The sequence below is a fragment of the Electrona antarctica genome (genome assembly GCF_951216825.1).
Source record: "Electrona antarctica genome assembly, chromosome: 15".
Lineage (NCBI taxonomy): Eukaryota > Metazoa > Chordata > Actinopteri > Myctophiformes > Myctophidae > Electrona > Electrona antarctica.
The window spans coordinates 41,206,871-41,219,370 of NC_136796.1; the positions used below are offsets into that span (position 1 = coordinate 41,206,871).

Genomic DNA, 12,500 nt, shown 5'->3' on the forward strand with positions numbered 1-12,500 from the left:
GTCAGTGAGCAATACTATTACCACCAATACTAACTTAAAACCTGTTGCTCCCAACCCTGTGCGTGCGTGGGTGCGTGCGTGCCTGCGTGCGTGCGTGCGTGCGTGCGTGTTTTCAGGTTAAAGATGACCGCAGGTTTCAGGAGGTGTTCAGTCTGTGTGAATATGAGCGTTCAGAGGAACTCAGGAAGACCAACAGACGAAGCAAGAAGAACCACAGCCGGTTCACACTGCTGAAAGAACCAGGAAGTGTTGTGAGTTAACATGGATTCTATACCTGCCTACCCATCCATCCATCCATCCATCCACCCACCCACCCACCCACCCATCCATCCACCCATCCATCCATCCACCCATCCACCCATCCATCCACCCATCCACCCATCCATCCACCCATCCACCCATCCATCCATCCATCCACCCATCCATCCATCCATCCATCCATCCATCCATCCATCCATCCACCCACACATCCATCCATCCATCAATCCATCCACCCACCCATCCATCCACCCACCCATCCATCCATCCACTCATCCACCCACCTACCCATCCATCCACCCATCCATCCACCCATCCATCCACCCATCCATCCATCCACCTACCCATCCACCCATCCATCCATCATCCATCCATCCATCCATCCATCTATTTTTAGAAAGGTAGATTATGTAGGATGATGATGATGATGATGATTTATTTCTGTTTCTCAGGTTCCTAACCTGGTCTTCCTGGCTGTGAGTCCAGAGGAGAAGGAATTATGGGTAAACGCACTCAATTCAGCCATTGTTAGAGCCAAGAACCATGTTCTGGACGAGGTAGGAGCACGCACACACACACACACACACACACACAAACACAAGCGCACACATGCACGCACGCACAGTTTTGCCAAAATTTGTGGACATTGCAATAACTTACAATTATTCATCCCCGGCCTAACCCCAACCCTCATGCTGTCTGTATGTCTGTCTGTCTGTCTGTCTGTCTGTCTGTCTGTCTGTCTGTCTGTCTGTAGGTGACATTAGAAGAAAACAGTGTGTTGGTTCATCCAACCAGAGACAGAGTTCGGATCCCCCAAAGCAGAAGACTTCCTACCAGAGGACACCTACTGGCTGTGGTACGCACGCACGCACGCACGCACGCATTTAAAGATGGGACTCATCACCTGATACACACCTTCACACACCCTTTAGTTATTCCCACGTGGGTCTTTACTTAGTCACAAAACTATACAATATAGAGAAGAAAAAGATTTGTGAATGAATAAGGCCCGATATCCCTCTCTCTCTCTCTCTCTCTGCAGGCATCCAGTTCCTGCAGCATGTTGACCCTCGACCTCGTCGCAGAGGAAGAGGACGGGACGGGGCGGGAGTCGCCGTGGGAGAACCGCTTCCGGGTGGACCTGGAGGAGGTGGGCCGCGGAGGCGGAGTCTGGGGGGGTTACTACGGCGACGTGGGGGTCATAGGGCGCCGGCGGGCGGGCACCGACGTGTCGAAGCTCCGCGTGACGTCCGGCAGAGAGGTCAGGGTGAAGACGAGCAGTCTGCCCCGGGGCAGCGAGAGGTCCTGGGGTCCCAAACACCCGCCGGGGTCCCCTCATCTGCACAGGACCCAGCACATGCACCAGGGACAGGTAGTAGCATTTGTTATCAGTGTTGTTGTTATTGTCATTACAGAGAGGGTCTGTTTTCAACCGTGAGAACTATCCATAGTATCCATAATAACCTCAAACCTTCCGGAACACGTGACGTTTGTTACACAACCCTGGGGTTCTGTTTTACACAACCAGAACCACCCCTGAAGGGTTACATTTCATTATTTAAGGGGCACAGTACATTATTTTAAAAAGAGGAATACAATAGTGAAAATAGACAATCTACAAACGCTCACAAACCGTCACAAAGTGACTCCTCTATTTTAGATTGTTTTAATTAAAGTTGCCAGAACTCAGGGTCAGTGCTACTACCAGCTCTTTGAGCAGGGCCCAAATTAGGTTCTGAGAACATTATCTGAAACCAAGTCGTAACACATGACACAAAATAAGATTCACTTAGTTCTTCTCGTATAGAAATAGTCATTAGATGTTCACCTCTCAGATGTGGTAGAGGAAACACTATAATGCCTAAAGCCCAGCCCACACTGCAAGAGTTTTAACATCTTTGACCATATGGAAATCTAGTTGCATGATTGCATCACACTCTAGGATAAACTTATAAGATTCTTGTCAAAAGGCTCATGGAGAGTCACTCTGACACCCAAACCGTGCAACGATTGAGCCTTTGGATGAAGTGGAATTTATCCAAATTCCGGGGTGGCTGTCAAAAGGCTCATGGAGAGTCACTGACACCCAATCAAGCCTGAGTGAGTGGCAGCTTGTGCATTGGCCATGCACAGGTGTGGGAGGCTATATAAGTAGAACTAGCTGCACTCATTCCCTGATTCATGCTCAGAACACCACAAGTAAACTGCCACACAGTGGCCAAACCAAGTCCTCTGCCTCTCCTTTATGGTCAGCCTGGCCGGTGTCCTTGCCTTGTCCCCACATTTTCAGTCACTATACCTGAACTGTTTCCTTAGAGACAATCTTTAAATTCTTGTCTCTATAATTGTAAAATGCTCACACTGCAAGATTTTGAAAACAACGGGACACTACAGGATTGTATAATGATTATCGTGCCTGGCTGAGCAATACAGGACCTCACGTGTAATCTCATCACATGTGATCACACGTGGGTAGCAGATTGTAAACGATGCAGGCGATTAAACGGTGGCAAAATCCATGGTTGTGATTATGTCTTGGAAGACACGTTGTATAGATAAGACAAGTCGTGTTCTTACCAAATGCCACTTGCCACAAGCCTCAGCTGTCCAACACGCCACAGTTCAAAGATTCAATCTTGAGTCTCCCGATTAAGATTGGATCTCCAACGAACTTCGACCAGTCGGCATGTCAAAACTCTTCTCATCCACTGAACATCTGTCTCCTTGTAGTGGTTTCTCTCTGACCACGCGTCGCTCCCAGTGTCCCACTCGGACAGTGGTGACGTGTTCAGACAAAATGCATTTCATCAAACACGTTTGGAAAATCATCGAAGCGGCCCTGAATATCTGTGAGCAAATCAGGACGCTTAAGATTGGATCTTTGACAGCATAATCTTGCCGGATAATCGCTCCCGATGAGGGTCAAACCGGGAGCCATCGGGGAGATTTTGGGGTCAGGGAGATTTGGGGCATTCCCAACCCCAAATCTCCCCAATTATCCTAGTGTGTGCTGTGCTACCCTGTTTGAGGTTGGATGAACTGTCTATACCAGTGGTTCTCAACCTTTTTTGGGCTATAATCTACCACACAAGGACCACACACGCTCATAGTGCGACACGTTGTGAGCTTGTAGGTCAGCAATGTTCGGTGCACGACACCGTCGCACAATGTTAAGCGTGTAACAGTCTATATTTAATTTTAAGCTTTTTCATACATTTAACAATATATCTACGTATATTATAATTGTTTGTTTTTTTTACATTTTAAAACATTTTTACCACGGACCACCTGTCATTTTGCCATGGACCTGTGGTTGAGAAACAGTGACGTGTATTACTATACTATGGTGTGTTGTTGTCCTCAGGGTCAGCCCAGGACTCCTCAGCCAGGGAAGAGAGCCAGTGTTCAGGGTAGAAGTCGGTGTTCCTCCATGGATGGAGTTCTTTCCTGCAGGTAAGAAATATAAAACAAAGCACTGCTACTTGTGATGCACAGGTCTTTTAATCAAAGATCAATAAACACTAGCCAAACTATTCGTTGTTTGCGGGCACCGGGCAGGGGTGTCCTGCCTGCCCAAACCCCATGATAAGCTTACAAGAACCTGCCCAACTCACGCCTTGTGAGCCGACTCGTGCATCACTATTGTCTCTGGTATGCTCCACTCGATTACTGGTTTTATATTGTACCTGTTCCTAACTCCTGGTCTGTCCCCATCTCTGACCTTACCCATCGCTGTAGATGAAGACTTAAGAATATTTTTCCAAACGCACATTTTTATGTGCGCCTTGGTCACATATAGCGTTGCCAAGCAGGGTCTTTTTTATCACAATAAAACGGCCTGGCCAATCAACAGCAGCTATCCAGCCTCTAGCTGCTGCTGATTGGCCAGGCCGTTTTGTGGCCGGGCATCAAGTCTGCCTGAGAGTTCCCAGATGGGAGCAGGAGGGGGGAACCCAGTGTACTCTCTGCTGCCCCATCTGGCGGAGTCAGGTTAGTGCCAACTGGCTCTGTGGACAGAGTTTTTAGATTTATAGTATTCATTCTGGATTGATAGGAATCAACAAAAGATGATAATTCTTGTTATCTATCTATTATCTATAACTATCTAAACACGCACCGCAATGTTTCCTCCAGACCAGTGCTGCGTTCAGCCCAGCGGCGCGGCCCCACTGAGGAGCAGGCTGGAGGTCAGCAGTCTGATGGTCAGCCTGCTGGTCAGCTACACAACCTCATCGCTCAGAAGATGCAGAGAGCTCAAGAACTGCTGGAGGAGATGAGACTACAGGTAATGAACAGTGTATGGATAGATACGCGAGTACAGAAACCTTGTATGATCTCTGTATTTCAGCTTTTCTTTCTTTTCTTTTTTCCTAAAATGAATGCCGTACTTTGTCATAAAGGGTCGTGCAATTGTGAAAATAATCAATCTACTATCAGATATTTTTGCTACTTTTGAAATATATTTTTTAAAGTCAAAGTGAAGCTTGTGACAAAAAATAACTATATTGGACCCACTGGAACACAGGTTATTTTTTCCATTCCCTAAGTTAACGGTTTTCACCCATCATCAATTTGATGGATGGATGGTTTATTCATTCTTTGATTGGTGACCACCAGAGTGTATTATTTTGAACACAATATTTACCAGACAACTCCTCTTGTGGGTGCAACAGCAGTACAGCGGGTATGAGGGCCGATGCAACAGCAGGGCTCATGTTTTCTCACATCAAACACAGGAGCTCCAGAAGGCTGAGAGAGGAAGAGGAGGGGAGCATCCCTATCCAAGAGGAGTGGACTCCCCGCGTCTCCATCACCTGCGTGCGTCCGACTCTTCTCACTCCAGGTAGAAACACACACACTGCTTCTCATCTCAATGTATCTGTGTAGTGTACATGCCATTTAGTGTCCGGGTATCACAGTCAGTAGAGCACTCGCCTTCGAAACGCAAGGTTCTGTGTTTGGCACAGACGAGACAATGAGTAGCGGGCCTTGGGTCACTACTACGTTGTGTGGTAAGGCCTCACTCACACCTAAGACAGACTTGTGTCCTGTGTGTTCTGTGTGTCATGGCCGTATCAATGCATTTCCAATGGGAGTCACACCTTGTTGCATGGGGGGGAGGGCAGAAGACAGCCATGCAACAAGGTTGTGTCATGAAACCATGTGACTCCCATTGGAAATGCATTGAGGCGGCCATAACACACAGAAGACACAGGACACAAGTGTGTCTTAGGTGTGAGTGAGGCCTAAGTACCAGTGAGATGATCGTGTAGGTGTTGTTCTCCACCTCAGCAATCCATCTAACAGTGGGTCTTAACGCATTGAAAGTAGACACAATCATTCTCGGTTAGAATACATCAATAGCGATTATAATCCGCTCCGACTGATCTGAATACCGTTAATCAGACTTGCACTTTTTTTGGTCAGTTACGTTTACACATTCCTGACATACACACGGAAGACAATACTGATATCTTCTTTATTATGACAATTGTAACGTGATGTTGAACTTAATATTCTTGAAAATGTCCTGCCTATTGGCAGCTTTATTACAGCTGATTGTCTGTCCTCAGGTCACCTGGCTCTCCTAGAAGTAGGAGCAGCGATTCTCCGCGTCCACGAGGAAAAGACTCCCCTCGACAACGAGGACGAGAATCCCCTCGCTCCAGGGCCAAGAAGAACCGCTCCAAAGGCAACGAGTCGCAGAAGTCAACGGAGTCTCCTCGAGTCCTGAAAGTCACAGCTTCGACCTGCGCCAAGAGCGCCGGCCCGCCCGGCGATCCGGAGCGACCGATGGACTCCTGTCTTCCTCCCGACCGGCTAGACGGCGACTCGCCTAAAGTGTCCAAGTCCTCCGAGTCGTGTCAGAAAGCGGCGTCTTCTCCCTGTGGGAGCAGCGACTCGGAGTCTCCTCCCCTCCTGCAGAGGAGCTTTCCGGCGTCGCAGAGTCGTAAAAACTTTCCCAGTCTCTCCAAGTCGTTCGACTTGCCCCATCCCGGGAGCCCCGCGTCTCCCATCTCCAAGACCTCCCTGAAGGATCTCCTCAGGCAGAGGAGCTTCGACTCGTCGTCCCCGCGTTCCACGCCTCTGCCTCCCTCCTCCTCCTCCTCCTCCTCCCGGCCCTGCCAGCTTTCCGAGGAGGAGGAGTCCGAGGTGGAGAGGAGGCGGGCAGAGGCGGAGCACCTCCTGGAGGAGGCGGTGATGTCGTGGCGGGAGGCGCAGGAGGTTCTCCAGGAGGTGAGGGACCTGCAGAGCCGGACGCTGCGGCGACAGCGCCGGCAGACCTACGACAAGACCATGTCGTCGTCGCCGACCACCCCGCCGCCGTCAGCAGAGACGGACATCGGCTTACCCATGGCGACCGCGGGAGGGGCGGAGGGCGAGGAGGAGGAGGAGATGGAAGAGGAGGACCCGTCCATTTTGCTAACGTCACCGGAAGACGACCAATCAGAGATGGCATGATTAGCATTTTTTTTTCCAAGGCAGATTATTTAATTTTGTTGTTACGGGTTTTACCGGTAAGTGTACAAAGTTTAGACTCATGACGGTTTTTAAGCTGACATTTTTTAAAGCTTTTTCAAACGTACGTTTTTTTCAATCTGATTTTTTTTTTTTTTAAACGTACAGTTTTTAAGTATACTTTACCCTCAGGCTGTGATGATAAAATGTAATGACTTGAGAGCATTTGTCTCAATGTAATCTTTAAAGGCTCTAAGATTTTATTCATCAGAGCGTTTACTCTAAGCCTGGAAAGTGCTGGAAATGTACAGAATTTTTAAACTTTTGCCATTTGCAAGGCAGGACTTTAATCCTCCAATGCAGGTGATTGGCTCAGCTTTAGCCAATCAGATGAGCTTCCTCAGTCTCCGGGCTGAATGTCACAGTGCACTTGAAATGTTCTCCTCTCTGAACAAGTTTTAAGGAGGATAACCTCACATCCTTATGACATGATGTCACTTTGATTCTTTATCTCTTCTTTCTTTCTTAGTGTGCTTGGTGTTGAAGAAAGGAAACTATGAGAGAAAATAGTTTTATGAGAGAGAGAGGTGACAACAATGTTTACGTTGACATGGTGATGAAGCAATGAGGCCAGAAAGCAATTTTTGAGCACAAGTTTACTTTTTTTCAGGTATAAAATGGCTGGTTATTTATTTGTACACTGTATTTCTTCTTCTTCGTGGTGTGACATTCTGTGTTATTATTGTAAATACTATTTCTCACTGCAACGTTAACTGCTGTCGGTTCGAAACCTTGTGACAAACAAACACAACATACAACTCACATGACACCAACAGGGTTGTGGGTTCTATTCCCTGTTAACCCTATGGTCCAGAGAAAAGTGTTGTGTTACGGAGAAAAGCACTAAACAAAGGCAGAGAGCTATGTTACAGAGGAAAGTTACACAGCCAGTTACTTGAGCAAAGCACTAACACAAGCCAGCATGACGTTACAGAGCAAAGCACTTAACACAGCCAGTTACATGCAGATTAAAGCACTAAAGGTAGTTGGATAGTAGCCTGGCTAATAAGCCAGACCGAATCAGCCATTGGCAAAAAGAAAATTGCCTGCCGGCGGATTACGGTCTGGAGAGGCTCAATTGTACGCCCATTTCCTACACCAGAGAACTGGTGTGGCCAATCGGGACACGGTATGCAATATGGGCGGGCTTTGGTACAGTGACGTTCAATGCTTGAGACCTTTGACTGACAGTAGCTCTGACCAATTGCGTCAAAGAGAAAATGTTTGAACCCGCCCCCCGGGAAACAAGATCCATACTCAGCATATCCAGACTCAAATACCACACGACAGTGTGATTTGAGTCTGGCTTATTAGCCAGGCTAGTTGGATAGTCCAGTAGAAAAGTTTGGTTCGGTTGGGCTCCCTGAACCGCTTTCACGGCTCACGCTGTGTGTTCCCCACCGCTGTTGCAGTGTGTAGGCCGGACTAAAGCCAGCAGCAGCACCGCTGGAAGTAGAACAGATGGTTACATTTATACCTGGATATCGCAAGCCGCGGACGCGCTGTGGCGAACCTTTGGCGGAGGAGGTGTGTGGGGGTTTCCCCTTGGTAGCGATAGGCTGTTAACGAATGGTCACGGTATAGAGACTTCAGAGGTGTTGAATCCTCCTGGAAGTTGCACCGGCTGCTCCCACTGGGTTCACTGCTGACAGAAAAGCCTGGTCCGAATGAATGAATCACGCCTTTTAGCGATCGCCGCAGTGGCAAACGTCGGTCAGTAAAGACATCTTAGGTGTGGTGACTAAGTGACCACCGTCCGAAAGTTATGAGACCGCCCGGATTGGTGTCGTTTTGTAGTTTTTGTATCACCAGACCCAAACGGACAAAGTTTGGTCGGTGGATGGTAGCATGTAACACAGCCAAAGTTATATTACAGAGCAAGGCACTAACACAAACAGCAGTTTACAGTACATGTTCCAGAGCATGTCCACCGAAAGCGTTTTTCTGAGCGACGTAGAGCGAGACGCCTCTGCTAAATGCACTCCGACATGTATTGGTGGACGCTAAGAGCGCGGAAACACGGTGCTCTGCACTAGGAAGAGGAGTGAGTGCTCCGGCTGGCAGCTCGAACAATGCTTTCTGTGGAAAGGCCTTCAAACCCGAGTTCCAGATTAAAGCAATAACACTGCCAGAGTTACGTCAAGGTTAATTAAATAAGGTTAGGAAGCGAAGACCGTACGGTGGACTCCATGTTGCTCCCTGGAAGGAAAGAAACATGCACAATTGAGACCAAGGAAGTTGAACGCGGAAGTGTTGGCTGCATATAGCCCATTGCGCATGTTTCTTTCCTTCCAGGGAGCAACATGGTCTTCGCTTCCTAACCTTAGGTTTAATTAACCTTGAGTTACGTGTAACAGAGCAAAGCACCAACACAGGCAAAGATACAGCCAGTCAGATTGTTTGTACTGTCCGTTTACACGTTCGCCTGATTCAAAGGGTTCATTGATGAGCTGAGCGACTTTAAACCAAGGTTTATAACCATAAGGTCACCAAGGGCAGGATGCACAAAATGATCTTAACAACATGAACCTTAGCATCCCGAATCATGTCATGATAGGCAAACGTTCAGATGTAGATGGGCTACTTTTGCTATTCGTCGTACGAAGATGTATATATGTTTTAAGTGGCTTCGTCAGCGTTTCCCAGCCTTAGGGGCTGAGGCTAAGTGATTAAGAAGGAAAAAAAACTTAAAATCATAATTTCTTCCTACGTTTTTTACTTGAGAAAAAGAGAAGTTGATATTCATAAATCATATGCTGTATAATATTAAGTTCCCTCCTGAGATAAAACTTGAGAGCAAATGGAAGTCCTGAAAGGAATGTCTTCTGATTTTGTGTGGGTTTGTTTCATGTTCTACACACTCCTTGATGTTGTGTGATTGTGTGTTCATGCACAGCAGGTGTGTCTTGACCTGAGATGCAGGTGTACTGTAACTGACTGCATTTGAACACAAACACAAATACATGCATGAATAAAACACAAGAGCACACATGCACGCATGCACTGACGCACGCAAGCACAGAGATCCCCTAGGTAGCCTAACTGTCTTTCTGTGCTCTTTGCACTCTACTTATGTGACTATTTACCCTGTCTTTTGTTGACTGGGGTTTATGTTTACTCTGATCTTGCACTCTTAAGTCGCTCTTGGTAAGAGCGTCTGTAAAATGCCGTAAATTGTAAATTGTGAATTGCTCATCTTGGTAAACCGACAAAACTGACCCCAGCTCAGTTTTAAGATGTGCATTTCGTCTGCTTTTTATTTTTTATTTTTTAACACAGTACTGCTAGTTTACAGTTGAATACTACAGTTCTATTGAAAGGAAGGAGCACACGTGAAAATCCAACATAACGCTTACATTTCCAGTGAGTTTTGTTTGTCGGGAGCCGCCCAGCCTCCGTAAAACCATGTGTTGCGGCCGGGGCCCCAGGGAACGCCAGGGTTCATGTTTACGTAGCGTAGATTTTCCAGCACAGAGAAAGCAAGGCACCGACAGAGGTTGAGGTTAGAAACCAGTTTTTTAACCCAGAAGAGACCTGTGTGTTTGATTCTTGTATACAAGCACTGTTTGTAACACTCTAGGATCTGTCCATTCTTACAGATAAATACCAGAATATCATATCAAATGCAACATTAATTCGCCACTCCTATACGGCGGACTAGTAGTGCCCCAATGGCCGGCCCGTCTCCCCGCCACAGAAATAGAAGGCTTCCTGTTTGCGGTTCCATGGGTCGAGTATCCAGCCACTCTATTGGCCGAGAATCAAAGGATGAGTTAAACAAGGTCAGCGAGGCACAGGAACAAACACACACGCAAAGGCATGTATAGAGATATATAGAGTATGCATGAACGCACGCACGCACACACACACACACACACACACACGCACACACAGTCAGTCAGTCAGTGAGGTAGATTAAACAGCAGATGAGTGAATGTAGGACAAAACCACCTCGCTCCATTTACCATCACTACTGTACCTCTCACACTCAACATATTGTGTGTGTGCGTGCGTGCGTGTGTGCGTGCGTGCGTGTGTGCGTTACTGTACTCTGCAACACTGTGATGTTTTTCAAACCTTGACTCCTTCCAGCAGTAGAACCAAAGAGCTCCGTTGTGTTGTCATCAGCCACACGACATGCATCCACTGGGACCAGTTAGCACGCTCATGTACCAGTCTCTGGTTCTCAAACTGTGGGCCGGGGGCCCCCACTGGGCCGGGGGGGGGGGGGGGGGGGGACGCATTTGAGATGTTCATGTGGGCCTTATCCAGAAAAGGTTAAGAGCCACTGAGATAACATACTGTGTATACGGGGGATGAACGGCAGACCAGTTGTTTCACATTTATTTGAGGATTTTAAAGTATGCAATGAAAATACCAAAATATACTTGGAAATATATTTTCACCACATATCTTTGTGGTCTATCTGTGTGTATTTTGGCCACTTGTTTTGTACATTTTTTGAGACGTATGACATGTTATGTTGCTCTGTTGTGTGTGAGCGAGGGCTGGGCATTACATCGATATTTAATTGATAGTGTTTTACTTTCGTTTTAATCAAGTCTTTAATCAGGTCACACCGCACTTTTATTCTACCCATGAGGGCTGATTCTGCCAATGCATTCCAGTGGGAATGGAGCGGTTGAAACATTGAAATGCATTGGCAGATTCCGCCCTCATAGGTAGAATAAAAGTGTGTTGTGACCGTGCCCTTATACTATATTTTGTACTTTTTGTACATTATTTTAATATCAACGTATTGTGAGATTCTAGATTTTTTGATATTTTGGAAGAGTTTTTGAAAAACTTGAGATATAATATCTCAAGTTATAATATTGAGATATAATATCAATATCAGTCACAATGTTGATAGTGACGTATTTGGTCAAAAAATGTGCATCATTTGATTTTGTCCATATCGCCCAGCCCTAAGATCCCAGTAGTACCCAGTAGATTCCATAATAACCCAGTAGATGCCAATAGATACTATAGTAGATACCAAGAGGATACCAGTATAGAAATGTCCTACAGAGCCAAACAGCAGTTTGTTTTTTGTTTTTTAAGGTCGGAGGCCATGTTACGGAACTGAGGACATCTACTCTTTTGACTTTGGCCAAAATATTCGTTTTCAAGAAATATTTTTTGTTTGTGTCGGTAATATTTCGGAATGTTTTTTGGAACATAAATGTGAAGTGTGTGCTTGTCAGTGTGAGGTGTGATATTTAAGCTTTGTGAAAGACAAGGTTATTTATTCTGTATAACATAAATAAATCCCTTGGAATCAGAGTATGTTATTCTCTGATCAATCTGTATCGCTCTCACTTGTTCTACATATCACTCAGTCATTTGTGTCAGGCCCGGCGCCACGCGGGCGCCATATGGTGGCCTGGCACCCTCAGTTGCAAATTCTGCCCCCTCAGTTTAAGTTTCATGTACATATTGTTTTTACTATATAAAAATGAGGTGTGCCCCCTTGCCATTTTCAACTGCACCCTCAGTCATTTCATCCTGGAGCCCGAGCCTGACACACGGACATCAAGCTATATACAAACTACAATTTTGGGCAACGACATGAAATGCATATCAGTAAAGGTCAATCCATTACAGTGTTCTTGTATATGGAATCCCTTTGAAAGGCAGGCCTGGTGTTTTATGAATCAGACTAAAAGTCTGGTGTGCTATACTCCGTTTCAAGCTGTCATGGATCAGTCTGTCGCCTG

The 12,500-nt window shown here is 46.4% G+C and overlaps 1 protein-coding gene across 1 annotated transcript in view; it reads left to right on the forward strand.

Annotated features, from left to right (window-relative positions):
• Positions 1-6,762, forward strand: part of LOC306937829 (uncharacterized protein) — a 7,504-nt gene extending 742 nt beyond the window's left edge. Inside the window, exons 2-9 of the mRNA XM_079521816.1 lie at positions 117-251; positions 711-815; positions 1,016-1,117; positions 1,304-1,633; positions 3,626-3,714; positions 4,396-4,546; positions 4,998-5,104; positions 5,835-6,762. Coding sequence (XP_079377942.1) covers positions 117-251; positions 711-815; positions 1,016-1,117; positions 1,304-1,633; positions 3,626-3,714; positions 4,396-4,546; positions 4,998-5,104; positions 5,835-6,723 — 1,908 coding nt within the window. The 3' untranslated portion in view covers positions 6,724-6,762. The remainder of the gene's footprint in view (positions 1-116; positions 252-710; positions 816-1,015; positions 1,118-1,303; positions 1,634-3,625; positions 3,715-4,395; positions 4,547-4,997; positions 5,105-5,834) is intronic.
• The last annotated feature ends 5,738 nt before the right edge of the window (positions 6,763-12,500 follow it).